Here is a 24041-nt window from a genome sequence, read left to right on the forward strand (position 1 = left end):
CCAATTCAAAACCCACGTTTGACTGCACGATCCCTCCAGAAAGATCTGGCAGACACTGGAGTTGTGGTACACTATTCCACTATAAAGAGATACTTGTACAAATATGGTCTTCATGGAAGAGTCATCAGAAGAAAACCTCTTCTACGTCCTCACCACAAAAATCATCGTTTGAACTTTGCAAATGAACATATAGACAAGCCTGATGCATTTTGGAAACAAGTTCTGTGGACCGATGAGGTTAAAATTGAACTTTTTGGCCGGAATGAGCAAAGGTACGTTTGGAGAAGAAGGGGCACAGAATTTAATGAAAAGAACCTCTGTCCAACTGTTAAGCATGGGGTTGGATCAATCATGCTTTGGGGTTGTGTTGCAGCCAGTGGCACAGGGAACATCTCACGAGTAGAAGGAAAAATGGATTCAATAAAATTTCAGCAAATTTTGGATGGTAACTTGATGCCATCTGTGAAAAAGCTGAAGTTAAAGAGAGGATGGCTTCTACAAATGGATAATGATCCTAAACACACCTCGAAATCCACGGGGGATTACATCAAGAGGCGTAAACTGAAGGTTTTGCCATGGCCTTCACAATCTCCTGACCGCAACATAATTGAAAATCTATGGATAGACCTTAAAAGAGCAGTGCGTGACAGACAGCCCAGAAATCTCAAAGAACTGGAAGACTTTTATAAGGAAGAATGGGCAAAGATACCTCAAACAAGAATTGAAAGACTCTTGGCTGACTACAAAAAGCGTTTACAAGGTGTGATACTTGCCAAAGGGGGCAGTACAAGATATTAACTCTGCAGGGTGCCCAAACTTTTGCAGACGCCATTTTTTGTTTTCTGTTATTTTGAAAGTGTAAATGATGGAAATAAAATCTAACTTTTGTTGACATATTATAAGAATGTCTAATCTGTAATTTGATGCCTTTTGGAGATTTTTCCATCTTTCCTTGGCTTCTTTATGCACATTAATACAAATTTTTAGCTGGGGTGCCCAAACTTTCGATCCCCACTGTATATGTAAAGCACTGCGTAAATTGATGGCGCTATATAAGTACCTAAAATAAATAAGTAATAAATTAACAAATTGGCTTATGTTGCATTGTATTTGCTATATTAGATTTTTAGCACAACTAAGGTTTTCCTGTAAAAAAAACCTAAAAAAAAACTAAGTAAAACCTAAAAAATCTTTTTCACTAATAATCTTGCCATCTTAATTCCATTGACTCATTTTAACCAAGCAAACATGGCCAGTCAATGGACAGGATGTCTGGCAAGTCAATAGAGGAAGCTGAATGAAAAAAGGAACACCTATTTATAGAACCTGCTAAGTTCTCCAACCTAAACATTGAAGTAAATACAGTAATGTAACAATAAATGTACTGCACTTTAGTACTGCAGGGCTACCTCTGGAGTCTCAGCCAATCCAAAATCTACAAAGAAAAAGGAAGTATCTGAGATACAGACAGCCCCTGCATGGAAATTCCTCTCTTTTAGTCCTACTGTTGGATTTACGCTCTGTAGATGTGTTCAAGAGTGGCCAGATGAGGCAAAAATATATGAAAAACAAAAAAAATCATAAATGTTGTGCTTCGGTGCTGAACTTGCTTATCCCTCCAAATGTAAGTAATGGCCTACAACAGTAAGCCAGGCTGAGATGTGCTAAGAGGGTGTTCAAAGTGAACATGGTTTTATCTTATTTTTTAAGCTAAGCGAACTATGCTATAAAAAGTCTCTATTCTGTTATATACTGTTCTATATTACTACAGTTATTTGTCTTCAATTCCATATATCAGGCACCAGAAACTAAAACTCACATCTATCTATTTAACATACTGCATCTATTTAAGTGTGTTTACAGTAAATATAGATTATGATGGACTGGCTGGTCGGATTGTAGATGGTCACCAACCTCCAGGGTTTGTGTCTAATATAGAAAAAACACACTTTTTTGTTTTCTCAGAATCTTACGTTCTGGTCCTAGAGCCTGGAGGCTTTGTAGAGCTTTGTGTGGGAAAAGCCTCTATTCTTAGGTCTAGGTCTTGCCTGGTAGCCAGATCTCTTTATTAGTCTCAACAGGATTGGGAATGCAGGCACAATTTCATGGTACACCTATTTTCGTAAAAGTTACCAAGAGTCACCCTCAGTGACAAAGGTAAAATAAACCACTTCCCCTAAGTGGATGGCATTAAATGTGGTTTACGTTCATGGTTACTGGAAAAGGAACAATACCTTGTAAACATACCTGAGAAGTCATTTTTAAGTGGTTGACCAAACAGACCAAACAATTAATCACTGTTCACAGAGTGTTAAATAAAAACTATAGCCTGTTTTTAATTTTAAATTAACTTTTAACGTTCTTGTTAGAATTATGCATTTCAGTTAATTTTACAATAATAACTCGAAATGTATGCTCACCAAAAATACACTTATTTGGTTTTTGATGGAATTGGAAAGAGCTCTGAGCCTTGCCAGGTGTTTATTTTTCTCTGTGTCAGTGTTGGGGAGATTTACCCCCTATTTATGTCCTGATGATCACTGAACAGGATACAGAAAGTGATGGAAATTCCCAAATTGTACAGCTGTCTCCAGGGCTTTTTTTCTCAGAGAATAGGTGCAGGAACTCCCCCCTTCTGAGTCACCTTCTAGGTTCACACTGATGCGGTGCAGAATTCGTAGCGGTTTCTGTGCAAATTCCAAACTGCATCACAATCACACCCCCTTCATGAGAACCGCTGCGGGTGTGTATGTTAAGTTAAAAACACCCCGAAATCGGTCCACAAAATGCAGTGCGATATGCAGAATTGGATCACATAGGTGTGAATACCTATGCAATCCGATTCTAGTGCGGACCCAAAAGAGGGTCCTGCAGCTTTCTGGTGTGGATGCGGTGCGATTTGAGGCATACAAAATGTATGGCTTAAATAGCACTGCACAGAATTTGTATGTGATTTGCACAGGAATGCGGTGCGGTTTCTCTGCGAATCACATACGATATGCCGCACCGCACAAGTGTGAACCCAGGCTAAACAATAGTTTTGAATGATAGGAAGACCTGTATGTATGGACCATACATTACACAGGTATTTCCAATGCTGACGTAAGCATCACAATATAGTGATTACTACTGTGGATGTGAGATTTGCATCTGAACTTAGCTCTTTAATTACTTGCCTACCGGCACTTATACCCCCTTCCTGCCCAGGCCAATTTTCAGCTTTCAGCACTGTCGCACTTTGAATGACAATTGCGTGGTCATGCAACACTGTACCTGTAACGGAACCGGACCCAGACTGCATTTGGGTATTTCCCTTAGACTCCAGCTTCCCTGTCCAAACACAGATCCACAGACACCACCGCTGACCATACAAGACGAAACAGCACCAGACTTGTATTAAGACAGGAAATAGACTCTTTTATTTTAACATAGATACAAGATATATACACAGGGCTGGGAAATACACACCCAGACAGGAAACACATCAGCAGGCTGTCCCATCAGGGGGAAGGGCTGCCAGAAACATTACATCCCATAATAGTTTGCTTCCAAGCAAGACACAATAGAGCAATGGGATGCACCACATGGCAGTGAACAAGGACCAACCTCCACACCAATACACAAACATTACATCCCATAATAGTTTGCTAGAACAATGGGATGCAGCCGCATGGCAGAGAACAATGAACAACCCCCACACCAATATTAGAACATTTCACCCTGTACCCCTAACAGGCACAGGGTGACTTAGACATAATAGGGAGCTGACACAGGGGTCTCCCCACCCCTCAAAAGGGGCTGTGTTCCATGGGCCTCCCACCCAAAGTCACTCCCGTCTCAGTACCCATATGAAATTTTTACAATTTTTTTCACACAAATAGAGCTTTCTTTTGGTGGTATTTAATCACCACTGGGTGTTTTATTTGTTTGCACTATAAACAAAAAAAGCAAAAAATTTTAAAAACAAAAGTTTTTCTTTGTTTCTATTATAAAATTTTGCAAACAGGTAATTTTTCTCCTTCACTGATATGCATTGATGAGGCTGCACTGATAGGCAGCACTGATGGGCACTGATAGGCAGCACTGATGGCCACTGATGAGGTGGCATGGATAGGCAACACTGATGGGCACTGATAGGATGCACTGATGAAGTGGCACTGATGAGGCAACACTTTTGGGCATTGATGAAGAGGCACTGATATGCAGCAATGATGGTCACTGATAGGCAGCACTGATGGGCACTGATAGGCAGCACTGATGGAAGACACTGATGGGCAACACTGATGGGCGGCGCTGACTGATGGCACTGACAGCCCTGACTGGCAGCACTGACTGGCGGCACTGATGGGCACTGATGGGCACAACTGCTGGACAGCACTGATGGGTGACACTGCTGGGCACTGATGTGTGGCATTGCTGGGCACTGGTGGGAGGCACTGATGGGAGGCACTGATGGGCACTGGTGGATGGCACTGCTGGGCACTGATCATCAGGGCACTGACCATCAGTGCCGATCTCATATGATGCCCTCCCAAAACTGGGTAGCTGTCATTCGGCTATAGCGCGGTTACCAAGTGGTTAAAGCTTAACTCCAGACACAGTAACTTTGTTTTAAATATATTTCTCAATAGCCACAAAATATATAAATCTATTTTGTGTGCTCCAAATGCTTTTACAAACCCAAGTATAACCTTTAAGAACAATAAAGATAAAGCGAGCGCTTACGGTATCGGCTATTGCACCAAAAAGGAACCACAAACCTTTTCAAATAAACAATATAAAAAACAAGTGCAGCGCTTATGACTAATAAAATGCAGATAGTACTCAATAATCTGAATCAAGATAAATAATCGTCCTGGATAAAAAAGCAATATTCAATATTCAATAAATAGGGTGCCAAAGGTGGTACTATATATCTCAGGTGACAGTGATAGTCCCCACTGATTGTTGATGGACAAAAAAATCTATATCCTGGTGTGAATCAAAAGAATCCGGTAATGTGCGACCAATGGAAAGATTGCCCACTCACCGGAAGTGCAATCTTAATGCGCATAAATCAGATATGCCAGGAGTGGAGGTTCCTTTTAACCTTGTAAAAGTAGCTGTGACCTCATCACTGTGCTGTAATAGCTCGCATAGAGACCAGAACTGTGGGAGGGGCCCGGCCAGGGATGCTGTTAGAAACCATGGGGCCCTATACAACCTGACAGGGCCCCCTCCCCCAACCCCCAAAAACACAGTTTGCTATTCTTCAGTTATGAATGAACACAGTGAGTTATCGGTTCTGGTCACTCATTGTATTCATGCAAGAAAGGAAGGGGCTGGTAAATGTGACATATTTCCCGGACCCTTCCATCACTCTCCATCCTGAAGGATCCTATTGTGTGCTTGCAGCTGCTGGAGGGAAGCAGAGGAGGGAAGCCGGAAGGGATAGTCATGAGTGCGGCGGGGGGGGGGGGCAATTAATGGAACTGATCCCCTGTATGGAGAGGAGAAGAAGCCAGCTTTCAGCTGCTGCAGAGAGATCCATACAAGGGATCAGTTGTTCTAGTAATTGCCCCCCACACCGTGCTGATCACCCTCCCTGTCCACATCTGATTCACCTAGCTGCCTGGGCCCCCCTGCTGGCCTGGGCCCTGTACAGCAGGACTGGCAGTACCACCTTATCCATGACCCTGGGCCCAGCATGTCCACCTACTACAGGCTGCCTGCAGAAAACTATTGGAAGAGGGGGCAGATACAAGATTAGTCTCCCTGCACAAGGACAGAGGGCAGCAGTGACAAGTTTTTATTACAGAAAGTTCCTGCACAAAGATAAAATATTATACTGTATTACTAGAAGAAATACACATCATGATTTAAAGTAATTGTAAAGGATCACATTTTATTTTATTTTAAATAACAAGCATGCAATACTTAGCTGCTCTGTGAAATGGTTTTAAAATTTTCTCAGGTCCCCTGTCAGTGCTTCTGGCTCCCCCCCCCCCCCACCGAGTGCCCCCATAGCAAGCTGCTTGCTATGGGGCACTCATGCATGCATGCTCCCAAGCTGGCTTTGTGTGTCCATAGACCCCTCACGTTGCTGTCTTTGAGACAATTAGAAGGAAGACAGCCACTGCTGTTGTGCACATCGCTGGATCAAGATTGGGCTCGGGAGTACAAGGGGGGTTGTGGGGGAGGTGCATGCAGAGAATGCATCAATGTAAAAAAGCCTTCTGCCTTTAAAACCACCTTAAGTCATAATACACATGGCTCCTATATTAAAGTGTTACTAAACCCAGGACCCTGCATTCATTCTATCTGTTCTCCCACAGTACACAGAACATGGAAGTGCAATTTTTTTAGTAATTATAAACTGCTAAATAGCTTTTCTCATCAGCAGTTAGAGCAGTCTTGTGACTTCTATCAGTGTTCACCAGAGCACTGGTTAAAGCTTGTAGGAGGAGTTTTTTTCTTCTCTAGGAGGATGCAAAACCACTGACCCACTGCCTGGACAGTGCTGATTGGCCGTGTGCTGATAACATGCACTCTCCCAAGTAAAAAAACCTCTCAAGCAATACAAACTAAACTGAGCATGTACATGTGGCTATGGTTCAGTCTGTCTTATCAGGAGATAAGATGTGGACATTTGAACAAGGGGAGGGACAGAAAAAACAGGATCAAACAGCTTTTTTACACAATGCAGAGGATTAACCCCTTAGGTTCCACAGTGAGTATAACAAGCATGCTTTACTACATATACAGAATGATTTTACTATTGTGGGTTTAGTAACACTTTAAGACATTTGCTTATCCTGGACTTCAGGTTTAGGCTTAAATGAGAGTTGAGATGTTTCAAGGACAATCCGGAGATCTCCACACAATGAACTTTATTTATTAGAGTTTCTATAATAGAAAAGAAAAGACCATTTCAGACTATCTGAACCATTGTGTTTAAGTCAAGAAATCGGACTCTTACACTTGATCTTACAGTGCAGCATGTGAAAGTGACAAAATCATTTTGGTTGTTCTGATGCAATGTGGACTGTCTGAGGCCATTTTGTAACCATTCTAAATAATGTGAGGACAAGAGTTGAAAAGGGCAGAGTGCATCCCCTCCCCATAGGCTTTGATTTATTTCAGCAATATAGGTTTTAGCACCCCTCCTGCTGAATCAACTGGAGCAGATGCCCCTTCTGCCTACCCTATGGCCTATACCTGGTTCCAAAAGCAAAAAGCGAAAACCAAAACCACTAAAACAACAGTTTTGACCTTTGATATGTACTTAACTACAGGATGGCAGGGGTGCGCAAAATCACATATATATACGTGATTTTGTATTTCCGGGTACACCCTACCTGCGCTGCCATTCACGGCAGACATGGCTGACATAGCATGGCATGACCCAGTGATTGACATGGCTGTCAATCACCAGGTCCCGGGCGGTGATTACCCGTCGGTGCCCGGTGATTACCGAGGATCTCCGACGGGGAGGAGGGCTGCTTTGTTTAGTAACAGTCCTCCTCCCTGTCAGCTCCAGCACACTGGTCTGAATGGCTGGGCACAGCACAGCCATCCAGAGCAGTGTGATTTCAGTGAAGCACCACCATACCCTCCCCCCCCCCAGTAAAACATTCTCAGCAGACAGTTAACCCTTTGATCACCCCTCATGTTAACTCCTTCCTTCCCAATGCTATTAATACAGAGTCAGTGCTTTTTTTTTTAGCATTGATCACTGTATTGGTGTCACTGGGGATGTCAGTGACACCAAGTCAGTTCCCCCCCAGTGTCAGAATGTCCGCAGTCTCGCTATAAGTTTCTGATCGCTGCCATTACTAGTAAAAAAAATGTAAAAATTCCAGTATCTATAATTCCATTTGTAAACGCTATATCTTTCACGAAAACCAATTAATTTACACATATTGGGATTTTTTTTTTAGCAAAGACATGTCGCAGAATACATTTTGGCCTAAATTTATGATGAAATTTGATTTTTAAAATTTTTTTACTGAACATGTTTAATAGCAAAAAATCTAAAATTTAGTTTTTTTTCTTCAAATTGTCGGTGTTTTTTTTTTATAACGCAAAAAAATAAAAACCGCACAGGTGATCAAATACCAAAAAACAATGCTCAATTTGTGGGAAAAAAGGACATAAATTTCATTTGGGTGCAGCATTGCTGGACTGCACAATTGTCAGTTAAATTAAAGCAGCGCCGTAACGCAAAAAATGGCCTGGTCAAGAAGGGGGGTAAATCCTCAGGAGGGCAAGTTAGATTACAATAATGTGCTCACACATGGAGAGCTTGCAAAGAAACGGGATTATTGCAACTCTTCCCAGCAACCCCTGTACCTCCTCTCCATTAATCACTTCAATATCGGGCACTTTTACCCACTTCCTGATAAGGCCAATTTTCAGCTTTTGACATTGCTGCACTTTGAATGACAATTGTGCGGTCATGCAACACTGTACCCATAAAAAATATTTTATCATTTTTTTTTCACACAAATAGAGCTATATTTTTGTGGTATTTAATCACAACTGAGTTTTTTATCTTTTGCTAAATAAACAAAAAACCCCCACAAAACGTTTGAAAAAAAATAAAATTTTCTTTGTTTCTGTTATAAAATTCTACAAATAAATAACCTTTCTTCATAACTTTAGGCCACAAAGTATTCTGCTACATTTCTTTGATGAAAATACTCCAAATTAGTGTATATTATATAGTCTGTAGGAAACTGATACAGTCCACAAACTATGGTATGTATATATATATATATATATATGACAATTGATCATTCCTGATGTATTGGCGGCCAATCTCATTTCTTGAGACCCGAAAATGCCAGGATAGTACAAATACAAATAAATTGTACAAGGTATTTAGTAAAAGGTTTGGTGAGTTTTTTGAAGCTGTAATCTTTTGTCTAAATGTTTTGAAAAATTAAGAAAATAAATAATAAAAAAAATTCTCAATTTGTTTTTCTTTTTTACACATTATCATCAGTCCAGTGCAGCATTATCATATAACTGGTGTGGCAGTGATCAGGGACACTGACTGGTGACAGGTATGTAAAAAAAATAATAATAATAATAATTTTTTTTTAATTCTTTCTATTATTCTATTATTTTTTTCTTTTTTATTACATGTTATTCTTGTTTTTAAACTATTTTTGTCAACATACTGTGACCAGAGCAATACAATGTTACCATAGTAACACTGTACTACTCTTGGCAAGTGATCAGGATTTTTTTTTTTTTTACACATTATGATAACTTATACCAATTTGTTTAATTGATATTAGCAACCATTTTTACCGAATGAAACTGATTCATTTAGTCTTTTGCCGTGATTATATGGGATTGACCAAAGCTCATCACATGGTACAGATGGGCTGTGATCGGCCCTGTCTATACCACGTGATCTCTGTGACCAATCACAGCTAACAACACAATTGCATACAATGGATGGTCTGAAAGGAAGCCATCCATTGTATAAAATTGTCATGTGATCTGCTGTGATTGGTCCCGTGAACACAGCCGATGACAGATCACGCTGCTGCGTGGCCGTGTGAGAGGCGCTTTCTAACAAGACGCCATATGACGTCCACTCAGAAGGAGGAGCGTCCTGCCCGACCATCAATCTGCTAAAGGCGGGGCGGGAAGGTGTTAAAGTATATTTTTTAAAGTGAATGTTTATGGCCTCGTGAATTATGAATTCTATTTATTAGTAATAAAATGTAAAAGTATTCACATGCATAAAATGTCAAACTGCATGTAAAATGTGCCAAGGCTTATAAGCTGGAAAGTGTTCACCATACCACATGGACAGAGTGAAACATCACCAACAGCTATCACCAGTATTGCAGTGAATATTAAAAGCTCATGCAAAATGGGTTATGCATTTCTGGGGACCTAACCCTTTTCTTCAAGGCAATATTTCCCTTCACTTCTGGTCCTGAAGACATTACAATCAAAGGCAATGTTTCTATAGCGCTCACCCCCATAAGGGCCCACTGATTTGGTCCCAAGGTTCGTTCCCCAGTTAGTGTACTAACAGCCGGGCACACAGTTGCAGTCACTTGTCTTGCTCATTAAACAGTCTTGAGGTATCCTTTTCGGATGCTTTTTTAAACTTGAACCTGGAGAGATGTAGTGTAACTGTGGGATACTCCTGTAGGGCAAAGTAACAACTTGAGGACACTTCTCACTTACACAAACTTCCTAGCACAGTCCTTGCAGAATCAAATGATGAACTTGGCTACACCATAAGGAATGTCCACATATAAGCACAGGCTGACACTGATTCCAGAGGGATAGCAAAAGCACACAGTCACTGGGACCTCACACACCAGTCTGTACACATAAATGTCCCTGAATGCCTACTTCCAATATCAGCCAGAAATGTCTCCATGAACTTTCCAGTCCAGATCCCCAAGAAGAAATCCCTTGATCAGCTCCAGCTGAACAGTTCAGTTGAATAGGCCCCCCTGCTAGCACTGTTGGGACCTTGATGCACAAATAAAAAAACACATCTAGACTGACCTGAAGGGCAGAAGCCCTTCGGGCTGGGAACTTCTCCTGGGAAGGAACCCCTCTGCTCCAAGCCTCAAACTACTTATGCACTCTCCCAGCCACCTACTGGGCACCCTCCTCCAGGGATTGGCTGGGATGACATAAATATTCAGGCTGCTCATTTGAAGCCCACTACATTCCAGGACCTTCCAGAAGGCAGGGGAACAGTCAAACCTGCAACCAGTGAGATGCAGAACAGCCCGAAATAATCACAAGCTGATCAAGTGATTACAGTAGAGTATAAGAACTAAATCCACCTAGCCTAGCTAGCAGCCTAACTAGGAGGGTGTTACATTTCTTTCAGACAGTTGTCATCAGAACTGCTGTCCCATTTGGAACAATTTTCCCTTCACTTTCTGTTCTGGTAACCCTTGTAAAATTTTGGATTTCCTATCACTTTGGTAATGCTGGCAGTGGCCCCAGGACAAAGAGAAAGGATGACTCTCATAATAATAGGAACAAAGACAGCAATGAAACCATGCTAAGAGTTTCAATCCTTTCCCAATCTATCCAAATCAAGAAAAAAAAGGTTTTGGGTATACAGTTAGGTCCATATATATTTGGACACAGGCCCGATTTTAGTGATTTTAGATATTTACCAAAACATATTCAATCTATAGTTATATAATGGATATGGGGTGAAAGTGCACACTTTCAGATTTAATTTGAGGGTATGTACATCCAAATTGGAGGAAGGGTTTAGGAATTACAGCTCTTAAGAGTAGCCATCCCCCCTTTTTCAAGGGACCAAAAGTAATTGGACAATCGAATCAAAAGCTGTTTCATGGCCAGGTGTGGGCTACTCCTTCGTTATTTCTTCATCAATTGAGCAGGTAGAAGGTCTAGAGTTGATTTTTAGTGTGGCATTTTGCATTTGGAAGGGGGGATGGCTACTCTTAAGAGCTGTAACTCCTAAACCCTTCCTCCAATTTGAATATACATACCCTCAAATTAAACCTGAGAGTTTGCACTTTCAGCCCATTATATAATTATAGCTTGAATGAATTTTGAAAAACACTTGAAAAAAATTTAAAATTATGCCTGTATCCAAATATACTGTATATGGACCTAACTGTATATATACTTTAAGCACTATACAGGCAAGCAACACTAAAACAAAGATGCATGGATAGTAAATTATGTTTTTGGTATCCCACTGTAATGTATAATAAAAAAAAAGAAAAAGAAATGACCTTTCTTACCAGTTAAAAAATTGTTGCGCTACGTACGTCTGATATACACACATTATGAGGCCATAGGGGAAAGCACCATACATGCTGAATCAACGCAGCAAAAAAGCACTGTCAGCAGACACAAAGGTTAAAGCTTTGATCACACTGATTGCAACATTACATCTTCTTTAGCTATTTTCAAATATCATTCCACACCTAAAGCTTTTCTATGGTCACTTTTTAAATTCATACTGTATATTCAATTCCTTAATTGGATTTCAATTATTTCTAGCCTACTTCTATTACAACAAATAATCTTGAAGCACTTGTAGACTTGTGAAAATTCCTATACATTCACTTCCTTGAATTCTGTAACACATATTCACATATGCTTTGTCACACATTTCACACAGCCTGCCTTCTGAACTACATAGGTGCTGAGAGGAGGAGCTTCAGGAGGCGGAGTCACTGCTTGCATGCAGGAAGGCACCATGGGATATGTAGTCCTTCAAAATTGAAAGTAAACAGCAGAGAAGAAGCTACAAAGCATGCAAGAAATCTAGGAAGTTGTGGAAAGAGATGACCAGCAGACGGAGAACTCACAACTGAAAGGAAAATTTTCAAGTAAGCTTAGATTGGATTGTCAAAAATAACTATTGTTTGTATTATTATTACAATGCTGAAATTAGAAAATGAAAGTGTATGCTGTGACTATAGATCCACTTTCAGAAGATGATTCATTACAGGACAGTGGGCAATAAACATGGGCATGCCGGAAATTTTTGTTTCGTTTCGGATGCATTCATTCATTGAAGAATTTCGTTTCATTACATTCTTTATGTTGAACCGATTCGTTTTCAGAATTCTTTTTGTATCTTCAATACTTGTTTAGTATATTTGTTGGTCCGGGTGGATTCGAAAAATGTTTCAGTTTTTCTAGAAGATTGCTATATACAGTATTCGATATATTATCAAATTGGACGGATTAGAATCGGAAGGATTTGATATTAGCATGAGCTGACTGGACAATATCGACTGGCGTCAGGTGCATCCGAATTAACAAATGAAATGAAATTTGGATCCATTCATTATCAAATCTGGAGTTATCCAACAAATTTGAAAATTTAATTCATTTTCCCATGGGCCCGAACTACTATTGCATCATGTGACATCATCCAAATTAAATGAATGCATTGGTTAATTTCGTTATAACTTTTTTCTGATTCGTTGACATTTCTTACTATGTCCATTCGGTGATCTGTGTACATCCGAATCTTCAAAAATTAATTTTTGCCCAACAACCAAATCATAAAAAAATGCACGTCTAGTGGCCAAATCATTCTTTTATGCCCCAGCAGGGTAATGCAATTGGAGAGCATTTAGTCCCTTCTCATTATAACCTGTATGGTTATACTGTCTTATTGGGTCTCAAGCCCTACTACATAGAATCAATTGTTTCCATACTCTGCAATAAGTCCTCATAGACGTTGTTACAGCTGCTGTTTTTGACTTTTGACGTTTTTTTCTAAAGCCAGTAAACCTCCCAGCATGTTATCCTATGTGTTCATGCACACATAGACTGTAATCAACATTTTTTGGCAGGGGCATTTTTGCTAGAAAAAAAAATTCAGGACTAGTGGGTTTGTAGAGGAGTTTTTTAGCTGTAAAAATGCTCTAACGCTGCAAAACACAGTAAATCGCGGCAAACCAGTGTTTTTGGACTCTCTTTGACCCCTCAAATTTTCTTTTTAAACGCGGCAAAACACTAATGTAAAAATGCTAAAACACTAGTTATTAAAACACCCAGTGTGCAAGGAGCCTAAGATGATGGCCAAAAACCCTGAAACAGCTGCATGCAGTTTGAAATAATTTGCTGCATAAAATTAAGCTATATGTGCACTATACATTAACAGATCTGAATGTATATGTGGCTGTTGGGGAGTAAAGGAATAATTTGCATGTCTCTGTCCAATGACCTGAAATTAGAAGTCATTTTTATTTTTGGGATATGTGATGCAATGAGACATGTGAATACCTTCTCTTTTAGGAAGGCTCTAATGTGCTACTCACTGATTCAGTTGAAGGACTATTTGATTCTTTTAGTCCCTTCTCACCATAAACTGCATCATTATTCTTACTACCTCATTCAACACATAGGGAATTCTGCTTGTAACCAAATGAATGTAAATCCAATGTTTGGTCTAGCATCATATAAGGCACTAGATTTCTTCCACTTTTTATCTGGTTCCACTTTAAGGTGCCATTAGACAGGGAAAGCACATGAGCAAGTGATCAGCAACAAAATGAACAGACATCAAAACCCCTTTCAATCCTCTCCCATTGGGCCTTTAAGTGGGTCTTAATCACTGCAGGCGGGACAGCCTTCCAGATCATGTGATCACTGATTGGCAGTGACAATGGCCACATAATCGTGACCCCCTTCCCAGGGGCGGACTGACCATTTGGAAACACGGGCACTGCCCCATGATCCCCTATTGCCCGGGGGGCCCCATGAGTTGTCAGTCCGCCCCTGCCCCATCCTGACAGCTCCAAATTAAAAAAGAGACCAGGAACTGTGTTAAAAAAAGAGATTAGGAACTGACACAGAAACCTTGGTCCCTGTGGGGGTTAAGGCCCACCCTCCCTTCTACTGCACATATGAGTTGCGAGGTCACCAAGACTACACCATTATTATGTGTGTTGCTGAGTGCACGCATTTATGTCTACATTGAGGATGTAAGGAGGAGATGCAAAATGCAGCTTAGTTATTTTGGTGTCATTGGGAACTGGACATGATCTTAAAGCCTGTGTGACCCAATTGTCTTCTGGATGGTTGGTAGGGATTGTCTTTAGGTTCCATAGACAAAAAATGGTCACCTGATCTGAGCACAAATGGCATCAGAAAAATGGCATCAGAATTATCCACTCTATTGTCTGGGTTAGGGGGTTGTTAGGTGTTCTTTGGAGTCAGAGCAGGCATAAGCCACTTCAACTCACAGTAAATGAACCATCATGGGATGCAGGCCTACATATGTATGACATGACCACTACTAAAAAAATATAGTTGTGCTGAAAAAAGAGAACCAAAGTATCCTAATAACTGGTGAGCAGTAATTTATTCCATACGTGTTCTTAGCTTCAGATATAAGGAGAAGGGGTGGTGGTCTAAAGTCCTGGCCCACTTGCTGTCCTAGGGTGACAACACTGCCTCAATGGATATGATGTGGTGAGTGAGCATTTTCATCCTCAGGCATGAAGAGTCTTACAGGCAGGGTCACCAGGCGAAAAGAAAAAGGAAAGAAACCCAAAGATTGCAGCCGCTGCATCTAAGAACTGGTAAGCTGAAATATATTACATTTTTGTTCTTAGGCTTAGATATACTTTAAAATTATTTTAGATTTCCATGGGCTTTGGGTTTGTGTTGGTGACATCGGTTTGACATCAGCTTGAGATGCTTTTGAGATCATTCAGTATTCAATGAGAGGTGTATTTGACCTGCAGTTGACCTCCTTATGACCTGCATTTAAAGCTGTAAGGCCCACTATTACAGTGATTGCTGCTAGCTTCTGGGTCCTGTACCGCGCAGCTGCCCTTCTGCTTTCTCAACAAGGAAGGTCATTTTCTACACATGGGCGTCATTAAGAGGACACTTTGCATTTTCTCAAAGAATGCATGGTGTTCTCTGATTGGACAAGCTAGAGATTGTGATGTCACCGGTCCTCCTCTCCACCTCTTCGAATCAGAGAACACTTTGCTTTCATTTAATAAACATGCCTCCTAGTGCTCATAATGCGTCTGGGAAGCTAGTAGAGCTCCCTGTAGTAGTGGTGCCTACTATAGTGATTTCCAGCTTCCGCATGGATCCCACAGGTATGGCACATACAAACTTACATTGGTCCAAGCTACACCAATGTAACCAGGGCTTTTTTCAGCAAATATGCAGAGGAACGTAGTTCCAGCACCTCCAACATTGAATGTATGTTTTGGCAATGGTTGCTGGGGGATCTATTGTTGCAGAGGCAATCTATTGTTGTGGGGGGGGGGGCTCTATTGTTGCAGAGAAGGTCTATTGTTGTTGGTGGGGGATCTATTGTTACTGGGAGTGATTTATGTTCCTGGGAAGCCAGTTGCTGCTGGGAGTGATCTACTGTTGAGGGAGGTGCTATTGGTAGTGGCTGCTGGGGAATCTATTGTTGATGGTGAGGGTCTAATGCTCCTGGGTGGGATATTTTTTTACGCGGAGGCTATTGTTGCTGAGAATGGGGTCTTTTGTTGCTTGTAAGGTCTATTATTGTTGGGGGGGGTCTATTATTGCTGAAGGGGTCTATTGTTGCTTGCTGCAGGGGATCTATTTTACCCCTTTTATTGTTATCAATAATAAATTCCATATAAATTACTTGGTACCACAAATGATACGTGGTTTTGTATTTTCTAAAGGGGGAACCAAGGAATGGTGCTCAAAGGTGGGTAGATGCTGGAGTCATGGTGTGACTGAGAAGGAGAGGGTAACCTGCACCTATTCACTGAGAAAAAAATCCCTAAATGTAAGTAAGTAAAAATTGCCATATGTAAACTTCAGCTTTAACTTGCTTCATGTGTACTTTACATTGACTTGGAATATAGAATTGTAAAACCTTAATATTGAGAACTAATGCTTATTGACACAAGCCCCTTCATTTTACAGAGATCTGAGTAAACCCTCGCCAACAGCCATTCCACTACCCAATAAAAGTGCCCTTACTGGCCACTGAGGCAGGAGAATAGTATCTGGCAGGGCATCAGAGAAAGCTATGCCACAGTAACCACAGTGAATGTAAATCAGAAAGGGTCACATTATCTTTTTTTTTTCTAGTTAATAAATGTAACACCAAGCATGTTGTGGTGTTTGCTCAACTTCCAAAAGTCTAACATGGAATACAGGTTAATTTGAAGGCAAAATTCTTATTTCGCCATATTTCAAGATTATTCCTGCTAACATGTTCTGAGCCCAAATCTCAGTGAGATATTATGAAAGCCATTACTCAAAGCTGCCATATTTTGTGTATCTTTCAGCTGCTGAATCTGCCAGGCATTATCTGAGGTATGCAAGGACATCCGTCGATAACTGACTGTTATATGGCATTCTTGTTCCTTACATTGAAACATGCCAAAAAATGAGTCAGATCAGTGAAAGTCAGGCAGCAGTATTCATCTACAGTGCCATTTATTTAATACTTTAGCTGTCACAATTGGCACATTAAAAATTATTTGAGAAAGTGGAAAAAAATTTAAAGAATACTTTTTTTTACATGTATGCGGATTTCTCAACCTATTATAAAAAAAAGAGCGGGGTTTTTAATTCAAAACAGTCTAACAGTGTAACCAAAACAGTGTAACCAATCAGAGTGTTTCCTGATCATGTGATCACAGCAATCAAAGCAGGCTGAAGGCTCCACTGACAAAAATGAAAGCATTCAGCCTGCAGGTGAAGACTGCCTCCTTCAGGCCGCCTTGTTCATCTGCAGTACTATGCATTTTATAGTTCAACTGTCACAGAAATTAAAGCGAAGCTCCACCCAAAAGGGGAAGTTCTGCTTTAAGCCTTTGTCCCCCGCTCCCCATTAAGGACTGGCAGCTTTGGGGAGTGGCTACCCGAATTTGACAGGTACCCGCTCCCACTTCCGCTGCTATTGCCTAGGCCAGTGGTCGGCAAGCTGCGGCTCGCGAGCCACATGCGGCTCTTTACAAACTTTAATGCGGCTCTTCTGTGTGCCGGGCGCCGCTCCCCTCCCTCCTCTCGGGCGGCCGCCCCAAAAGTCAGGACTCTGCAGCTAGCCCAGCAATGGGCAAACTACGGCCCGCGGACCTTTTAATCCGGCCCGCGGAGCGTGGCAAACATTGGCTGTCAGGATGTAGGCGGGGCAGCGTGACGAACTCCTCTCCTCTCACAGTCCGCCCTGAAGACCGGAACGGCGCGGGAACACGGCGAGAGGAACGCGCGGAGCAAAGGTAAGTGAATTGACACAATATGGGGAATGAATTACTATATGGGGGATGAATTACTATATGGGGGATGAATTACTATATGGGGGATGAATTACTATGGGGGATGAATTACTATATGGGGGATGAATTACTATATGGGGGATGAATTACTATGGGGGATGAATTACTATGGGGGATGAATTACTATATGGGGGATGAATTACTCTAGGGGGGATGAATTACTATAGGGGGGATGAATTACTATATGGGGGATGAATTAATATGGGGGATGAATTACTATGGGGGATGAATTACTATATGGGGGATGAATTACTATATGGGGGATTAATTACTATGGGGGATGAATTACTATGGGGGATGAATTACTATATGGGGGATGAATTACTATATGGGGGATGAATTACTATGGGGGATGAATTACTATATGGGGGATGAATTACTATATGGGGGATGTATTTTCAGTTTTAAAAATGTGGCTCTCAAAATAAATTTCAATCGTGGTTTTTGCGAGATTTGGCTCAGTTGAAAAAAAAGGTTGCCCACCACTGGCCTAGGCGATCGAAAGCAGAAGTTGACCTCCCTCCCCATAGTCTTCTGGGACACGTGATAGGTCCCAGAAGACTACAGGGCCATTCACAAAGCGCAGTGCTTTTTGCGCATGCACAGTGGGCACCCGGCTGTAAAGCCGCAAGCTGTCACAGCCAGGTGCCCACACTAAAGATGCCGGCACCAGGGAGAGAAGACAGCCAGAGAAACCAGCCGTGGGGAGGACACCGCTGGCCCAAGGGACAGGTAAGTGTCTGTATTTTCAAAGTCAGCAGCTACAGTTTTTGTAGCTGCTGAGTTCATTTTTATTTTTCAGCTGGAAATCCGCTTTAAAAATAATATAAAATTAATTTGAAAAAGTTTGAACAAAAATGTTTTGGTAACTTTTCTGTGTATTTTCTGCCTATAACAAAAACAGCAAGATTTTCTTTACTATTAATACAGTGTACCAAATAAAAACCTTATGTATAAAATTATGCATACAATGATGTATATCTGTAAATTAATCATAAAATAGTTATTAAAGAATATGTGAAGCCAACATTTCATATTCCTGATATGTGCCTGCTGTACCCTGTACTTGAATGAAAAATATCCTGTTCTCTTTGTATTGCCTTCTTTGTGCGAAATCCCTGGTAATCCTGCCGGGCCCTCTGCTTTCCTATCAAAAACTTACTAAGCATGAAAGCACAGTACGGTCAGCTCTTTAGCGATGTTGGGAACAGCCTGCTCTTCTCTAATAATCAGACTTGTCCTGACATGCAACCCCCCCACCCCTCCCGCACAGCCATTCAGTGTGCTGCTGTTTCTCCTCCCCCAGCTCTTATGCAGCTGAGAACAGAGGGAATGTGATCACCTATAAAAAAGGGAAAAAAGTGTTTCAAAATTTTTTTTTATATATTTATGCACAAATATTTTGCCTTTCATCCCAGTTTTAAACTGAATGGTTTGTTTCACAAGGTGAGGGTTTACATATACTTTAAGCATACTGACACATACTAACACTGCTATATATATATCCATGGCATCAATGACCTCTGCTTACAAAAGGATTAAAAACATACTTGTAACCACTGCAACATACTTATAGTTTAACAGTATTATTATTATGACAATGTCTTACAGATCGAACTGACGGCTCTAATTTAATACATTCCTTTTTGGATCACAGTATATGAAATCATTTTATTAAATTTATCTAACCGCAAAAAAAAGTACCTAAACTTACTCTTTTGTGGTGACATCCTGACTTGCATATTATAACTTGCATATTGTACAGTAGTCCACAAAGCATTACTGTATTATTAAAAAGTATGTAATTATTATTGCCAGAAAACATTTCAGCATTGAATAACTGTTCTTTTATATATATATATAAGACCAGCGAAAATGCTGCCACTGTACAATATTACAATAAAATCATTGTGCTCTGTTTAAATAGTAAAGCTTTGTGCTATCGAACAAATTTGGGCTCAGACAAAGCCCTCTGTTAGCACTTATCTGTATTAAAGCAGAACTATAGGCAAACCATTTTTTTTTTCATTTTGGATAGCGTAAGAGAGGGTTATAACCACTGTCAGCATTTTTTTCTTTGCCGTCTGTGCCATTGTGGAGATATATCTTCACTCCCTGTGCCAGAGCCAAAACAGGAAGTGGAAGGAAATCTCTCAAAAGTAAGGGAATCCCTGGTTGTCACCAGTGTCACCAGAACAAGTATCCTCATTGGAAGATTTCCCCTCTATTGCTGTTTTGGCGACAACCCAAACTGTTGGATTTGATTTCATTTTCACTCTCCGTGATAATGGCAAACAGGACAAATAGAGAGGGGGAATCTTCCTAATGGGGGCACAAGCAGCAATAAAAACCTGACAGGTGTTCTAATCCTTTTCCACTCTATCCAAAACTGAAAATAAGTTTTACCTTCAGTTATACTTTAAAGTGGTTAATAAGGGCTCATGTACACTGCAGCTGATAAACTGATGTTTAGGAGCTGTTCTGCGTTTTCTTCAGCAGCCCATGAACTCACCCTAATGTTTTCCTATGTGTCCATGTACACATCGTCGTTTACAGGCAGTTGAGTTTACAGTTGTTTTTTTGAATGCACCAATCTTTTGTTCAGTAGATTTTACGGGAGTTTCAAATGCTTGTAAATGTGGTTAATCACATTTATAAGCGTTTGTGTTTAGAAGCGTTTTTTAACTGTTCCATGTCCAGATGCTGTCCAGAGCCTTTTTTCATCATCAGAAATGCATGAAAAGCATTTTCCAGGTACTCAAATGGACCCAGTACACCACGCAGTCAGTTCCAGGTTTCGTGTGAAGGAAAAAATGGTAGAATGTGCCACATTATTCTCATGATGGGATACATAGTGAATATAACCAGAAATTACAGGCAATCTCAACACATACTGCTCTCTCTGCTTCTGCTCTCTCTATTTCTCTGAAAATGTCTGAAATAGTTAATTTTTTTACTATTTTTCAGTGCATTGTGGGCATTTGCGAAGGTCTCCTGAGGTTATCTTTTAAAACATTTCTAAATGCAAACGCACATAAATGCGCATAAACACGGTATGCAAACGCAGTTAAACTGATGCTTTTTAACCTACGTTTTCCAGCAGTCAGTTTCCATCGTTCAGAAGAGTTTTCCAAATGCCCTGTGTACTTGAGCCCTTAGGCAGAAGGTTTTTCATTTTCATAGAGGCTATGGAGTAAGGTAAAAATTTCTGTGTGCAGCTCCCTCCTTAATGCATACCTGAGCCCAATCTCGATCAAGCGATGTGCAACAAGAGCCGAGGCTCCCTAGACTCTCTTGCTCCTTATTGGCTCAGATGCAGCAACCGGAGCCATTGGACTTGGGAGCACATGCATGAGTATTCCCAGAGCAAGCCTCTTGCTCTAGGGGCACTCACCAGGGAGGTGGAACCAGAAGCGTTGGCAAAGAACCAAAGAAGTCGAGGATCAGGGCTTCTCTGTGCAAAATCATTGCACAGGGCAGGCGAGCCTAACATGTTTATTATAATAAAATAAAATGTAAAAAAAAAAGGCACATGCGCAGTTGCTTCAGGGGATACATATCTTCACGGGTCGGGATACTCATTTTACTGCTACACCGCTCCTTCCTCTCTGGAGGGGTGACACCAGTGGCGTATTTAGGTTTTGTGCTGCCATAGGCAACACAAAAATCATCTGCCCCCATGGACACTGACCAACACAACCCCCCCATCCCCCTCCCGCGGAGAGAGCCTGTCATTGACTGACAACCCTGCCCCCCACCCAGGAGAGCCTTCCACTACCCCTCTGGCAATAGAGAGACACTCATCTTCACAGCTCCGGACATCAGGCTCTATATACACCATAAAGCAGCCACTCTCGGATCCAACCTGGTTCAAATATCCCTTCTGTCATCCCTTCTTCTGGGGGGAGATGCTGCCCCCTTAAAAAATGCCACCCTAGGCAAGTGCCTTGTTTGCCTTGTGGTAAATACACTCCTAGGTGACACCACGTGTTACCGCACAGGGTGACACCAACCCCAGGGACGCCTCTGTTGAACAGGACATTGTGAACATTACCCATACACATATGTAGAAAATCACAGTGTGTATAGGTGTGACTGTCATAACTAATCCAGTACCAGAAGATAGTTAAATACCAAATAACAAGAAATAGTAATACACTTCCATAGCACTTAAAGTTATATAATGCAACAGCAATTTTATCTCCAAACTGCTATCTCACAACGGACCAGAAAATCACTACCATTCTGTGTATATATAAAAAAAGTGGAAGATGTGAACACAACTCCAGGACTGAGTGCAATACATCTTTGTATTGCAGCTTCTAAAATATAGAAGGCTTGGAATCTTCATTCTCCTTCATGGTAAACAGGTGTCTTGTCAGTGAATTTCAAACCAGTTAAGGCATTTATCACTGTCAGTCAGATAATGATCATTCAATGGTCAGTTAGTAAAAGTAGTAAAAGTCCAAACATTAACTTAAGTGAATTTGGCCTTTTTAACCTAAAAGATATAGGATACTAGACTGGAACTTGGTAATAAAATCAAAGCGGCTTAGCATCTATGAAGTCAGGAACTCACCATCTCTGAGGCTTGCTAAGATGATCAGGGCCAGTAACCCTGTGCCCATTGTGTCTCTTACTCCTACACGCCAGCTGTGCTTATCCAGTGTAGTACGATAAGAGATGAACTAACGTAGGCAGCTCCTGTCTGCCAGAGAGACCTTGGAGTTCTGAGAGCTGTATTTCTGGTACATCCTTTTATCTGGCAACTTCTGTTTTCTCGCTTACCACAGATGTGGAAACTGAGTCTTCTAACCCAAAATGAATGTCATCTTCTTTAAGCTGAACTCCAGACAATATAAAGAACGCAGCTCAGAGTTTATTAATACATTGTAAAATCTATTTTTTAAATGAGAGCACTTAAAGTACTGTACCTGCATTAGACCTGGTATCAGCTTCTTGCAATCCCCAGTCAGCAAATATTAGACTGGGGAGGGAATAATAAGCACAAGGAGGCAACCAGTTATGCTGCACTGCTTATGTGTTAACCAAGAACATGCTGATGGTAGGAAAGAGCAGAGTGACAGGGAGATAAGTTCATCAGTACACTGCTTCTCTTTTTACTGTTACAGTGCCCAGACTAGGAACTGTAGCGCTCTCTAGGTAAACTAGATAGGATTTGTTGTTAGTTACAGGCTGGGTAGCAGCCTGGGATTAGTCAGCCTGGGAGTGAGCCAGGAGTTCACCTCAGTACAGGCTGGGAGGCTCTACAGGTCAGGGCTTCTGCTGAAGCCCTCCCACCCTTCCAGAAACTTAGAGAACTTTCTGGAGGAGAGGCGGAGGATGGGAGGAGGCCCAGATCTGCATGTTTGAGGAAACTTGGCAAATCCCCAGGAAGAAGGTTGGGCATGGTGACCAAAAGGAACCCTTAAATCTGGCAGAGCCTGAGCAGAAGGGAGTTAGGTGGAAGATGGATTGAGAGAAGGCTGGAGTGTAGAGCCTGGGAGGGGGCCCCAGGGAGGGGAGCCTACCTACAGGCTGATTGCTGGACAGAAGGTTCTCCACTGTCCCACCGTCTCCAAGGGAGAACAACCTGTCAGTCGGGAAGGGGCCAGTCCAGTGAAAGGCCTGAAAGCAGCTTCAACCCACCAAGCTAATAGGGCAGGACACTGTGAGTACTTCTACACCCCCTGGGCCAGTTAAAGGGAGAGGACGGTCAGGTGCAAGACCCAACTAGTTTTCATCTGGGACTGCTTAATTGCCAGCTCTTGGAATCCCTTGCCCCGTGCAATTGGGTGAAGAGGAGGATTCATCTGGGGTCTGAGGAAGTGCACCAAGGGGACTTCAGTGCTCCTTAAAAAGACAGTGCCATATTTTTGCTGATCCACATTTTTGTACAGTATTGTTGCTAAGACGTTTGTCCTCAAGTTTGCAGTTCCTTGGGCATCCCATATACCCCTAGACCCCATTCAAGTTTTTAACCCCTTAATTAAAAAAACAACTAAAAACCAGCTCAAGGACTGTAGTAGTGAAGTGTGGAGATGTGAAGAAAATGCATGTTGCCTGACTGTGCAAAGCTAAGGGGGATCCAAAACTCAGCGGCCCCTAAGGGGGTTGTGCTACAAGTTTTTAACCACTTCGTGCTGGTGCCTCCCAGCCCTTTCAGAGTTTCAGAAGATGGGAGGCGGGCGGGGTTTTAAGGCATGTGACCGCCGTGATTCGCTGTCACAGCGGTCACATGATCGGAAAAGGTCCCGATCAAAAGGAAAG

At 41.5% G+C, this 24041-nt stretch overlaps 1 protein-coding gene across 1 annotated transcript in view; it reads right to left on the reverse strand.

Annotated features, from left to right (window-relative positions):
* The window catches only part of CSF1R (colony stimulating factor 1 receptor), a 129868-nt gene extending 107247 nt beyond the window's left edge, over positions 1 to 22621 (reverse strand). The window contains exon 1 of the mRNA XM_089682129.1: positions 22351 to 22621. Within this exon, the coding sequence (XP_089538255.1) occupies positions 22351 to 22399 (49 nt within the window). The 5' untranslated portion in view covers positions 22400 to 22621. The remainder of the gene's footprint in view (positions 1 to 22350) is intronic.
* Positions 22622 to 24041: the final 1420 nt, after the last annotated feature.

This window comes from Staurois parvus, unplaced genomic scaffold (genome assembly GCF_062004578.1).
Source record: "Staurois parvus isolate SC_StPar_1 unplaced genomic scaffold, SC_StPar_1.0 ptg000286l, whole genome shotgun sequence".
Taxonomy (NCBI): Eukaryota; Metazoa; Chordata; class Amphibia; order Anura; family Ranidae; genus Staurois; species Staurois parvus.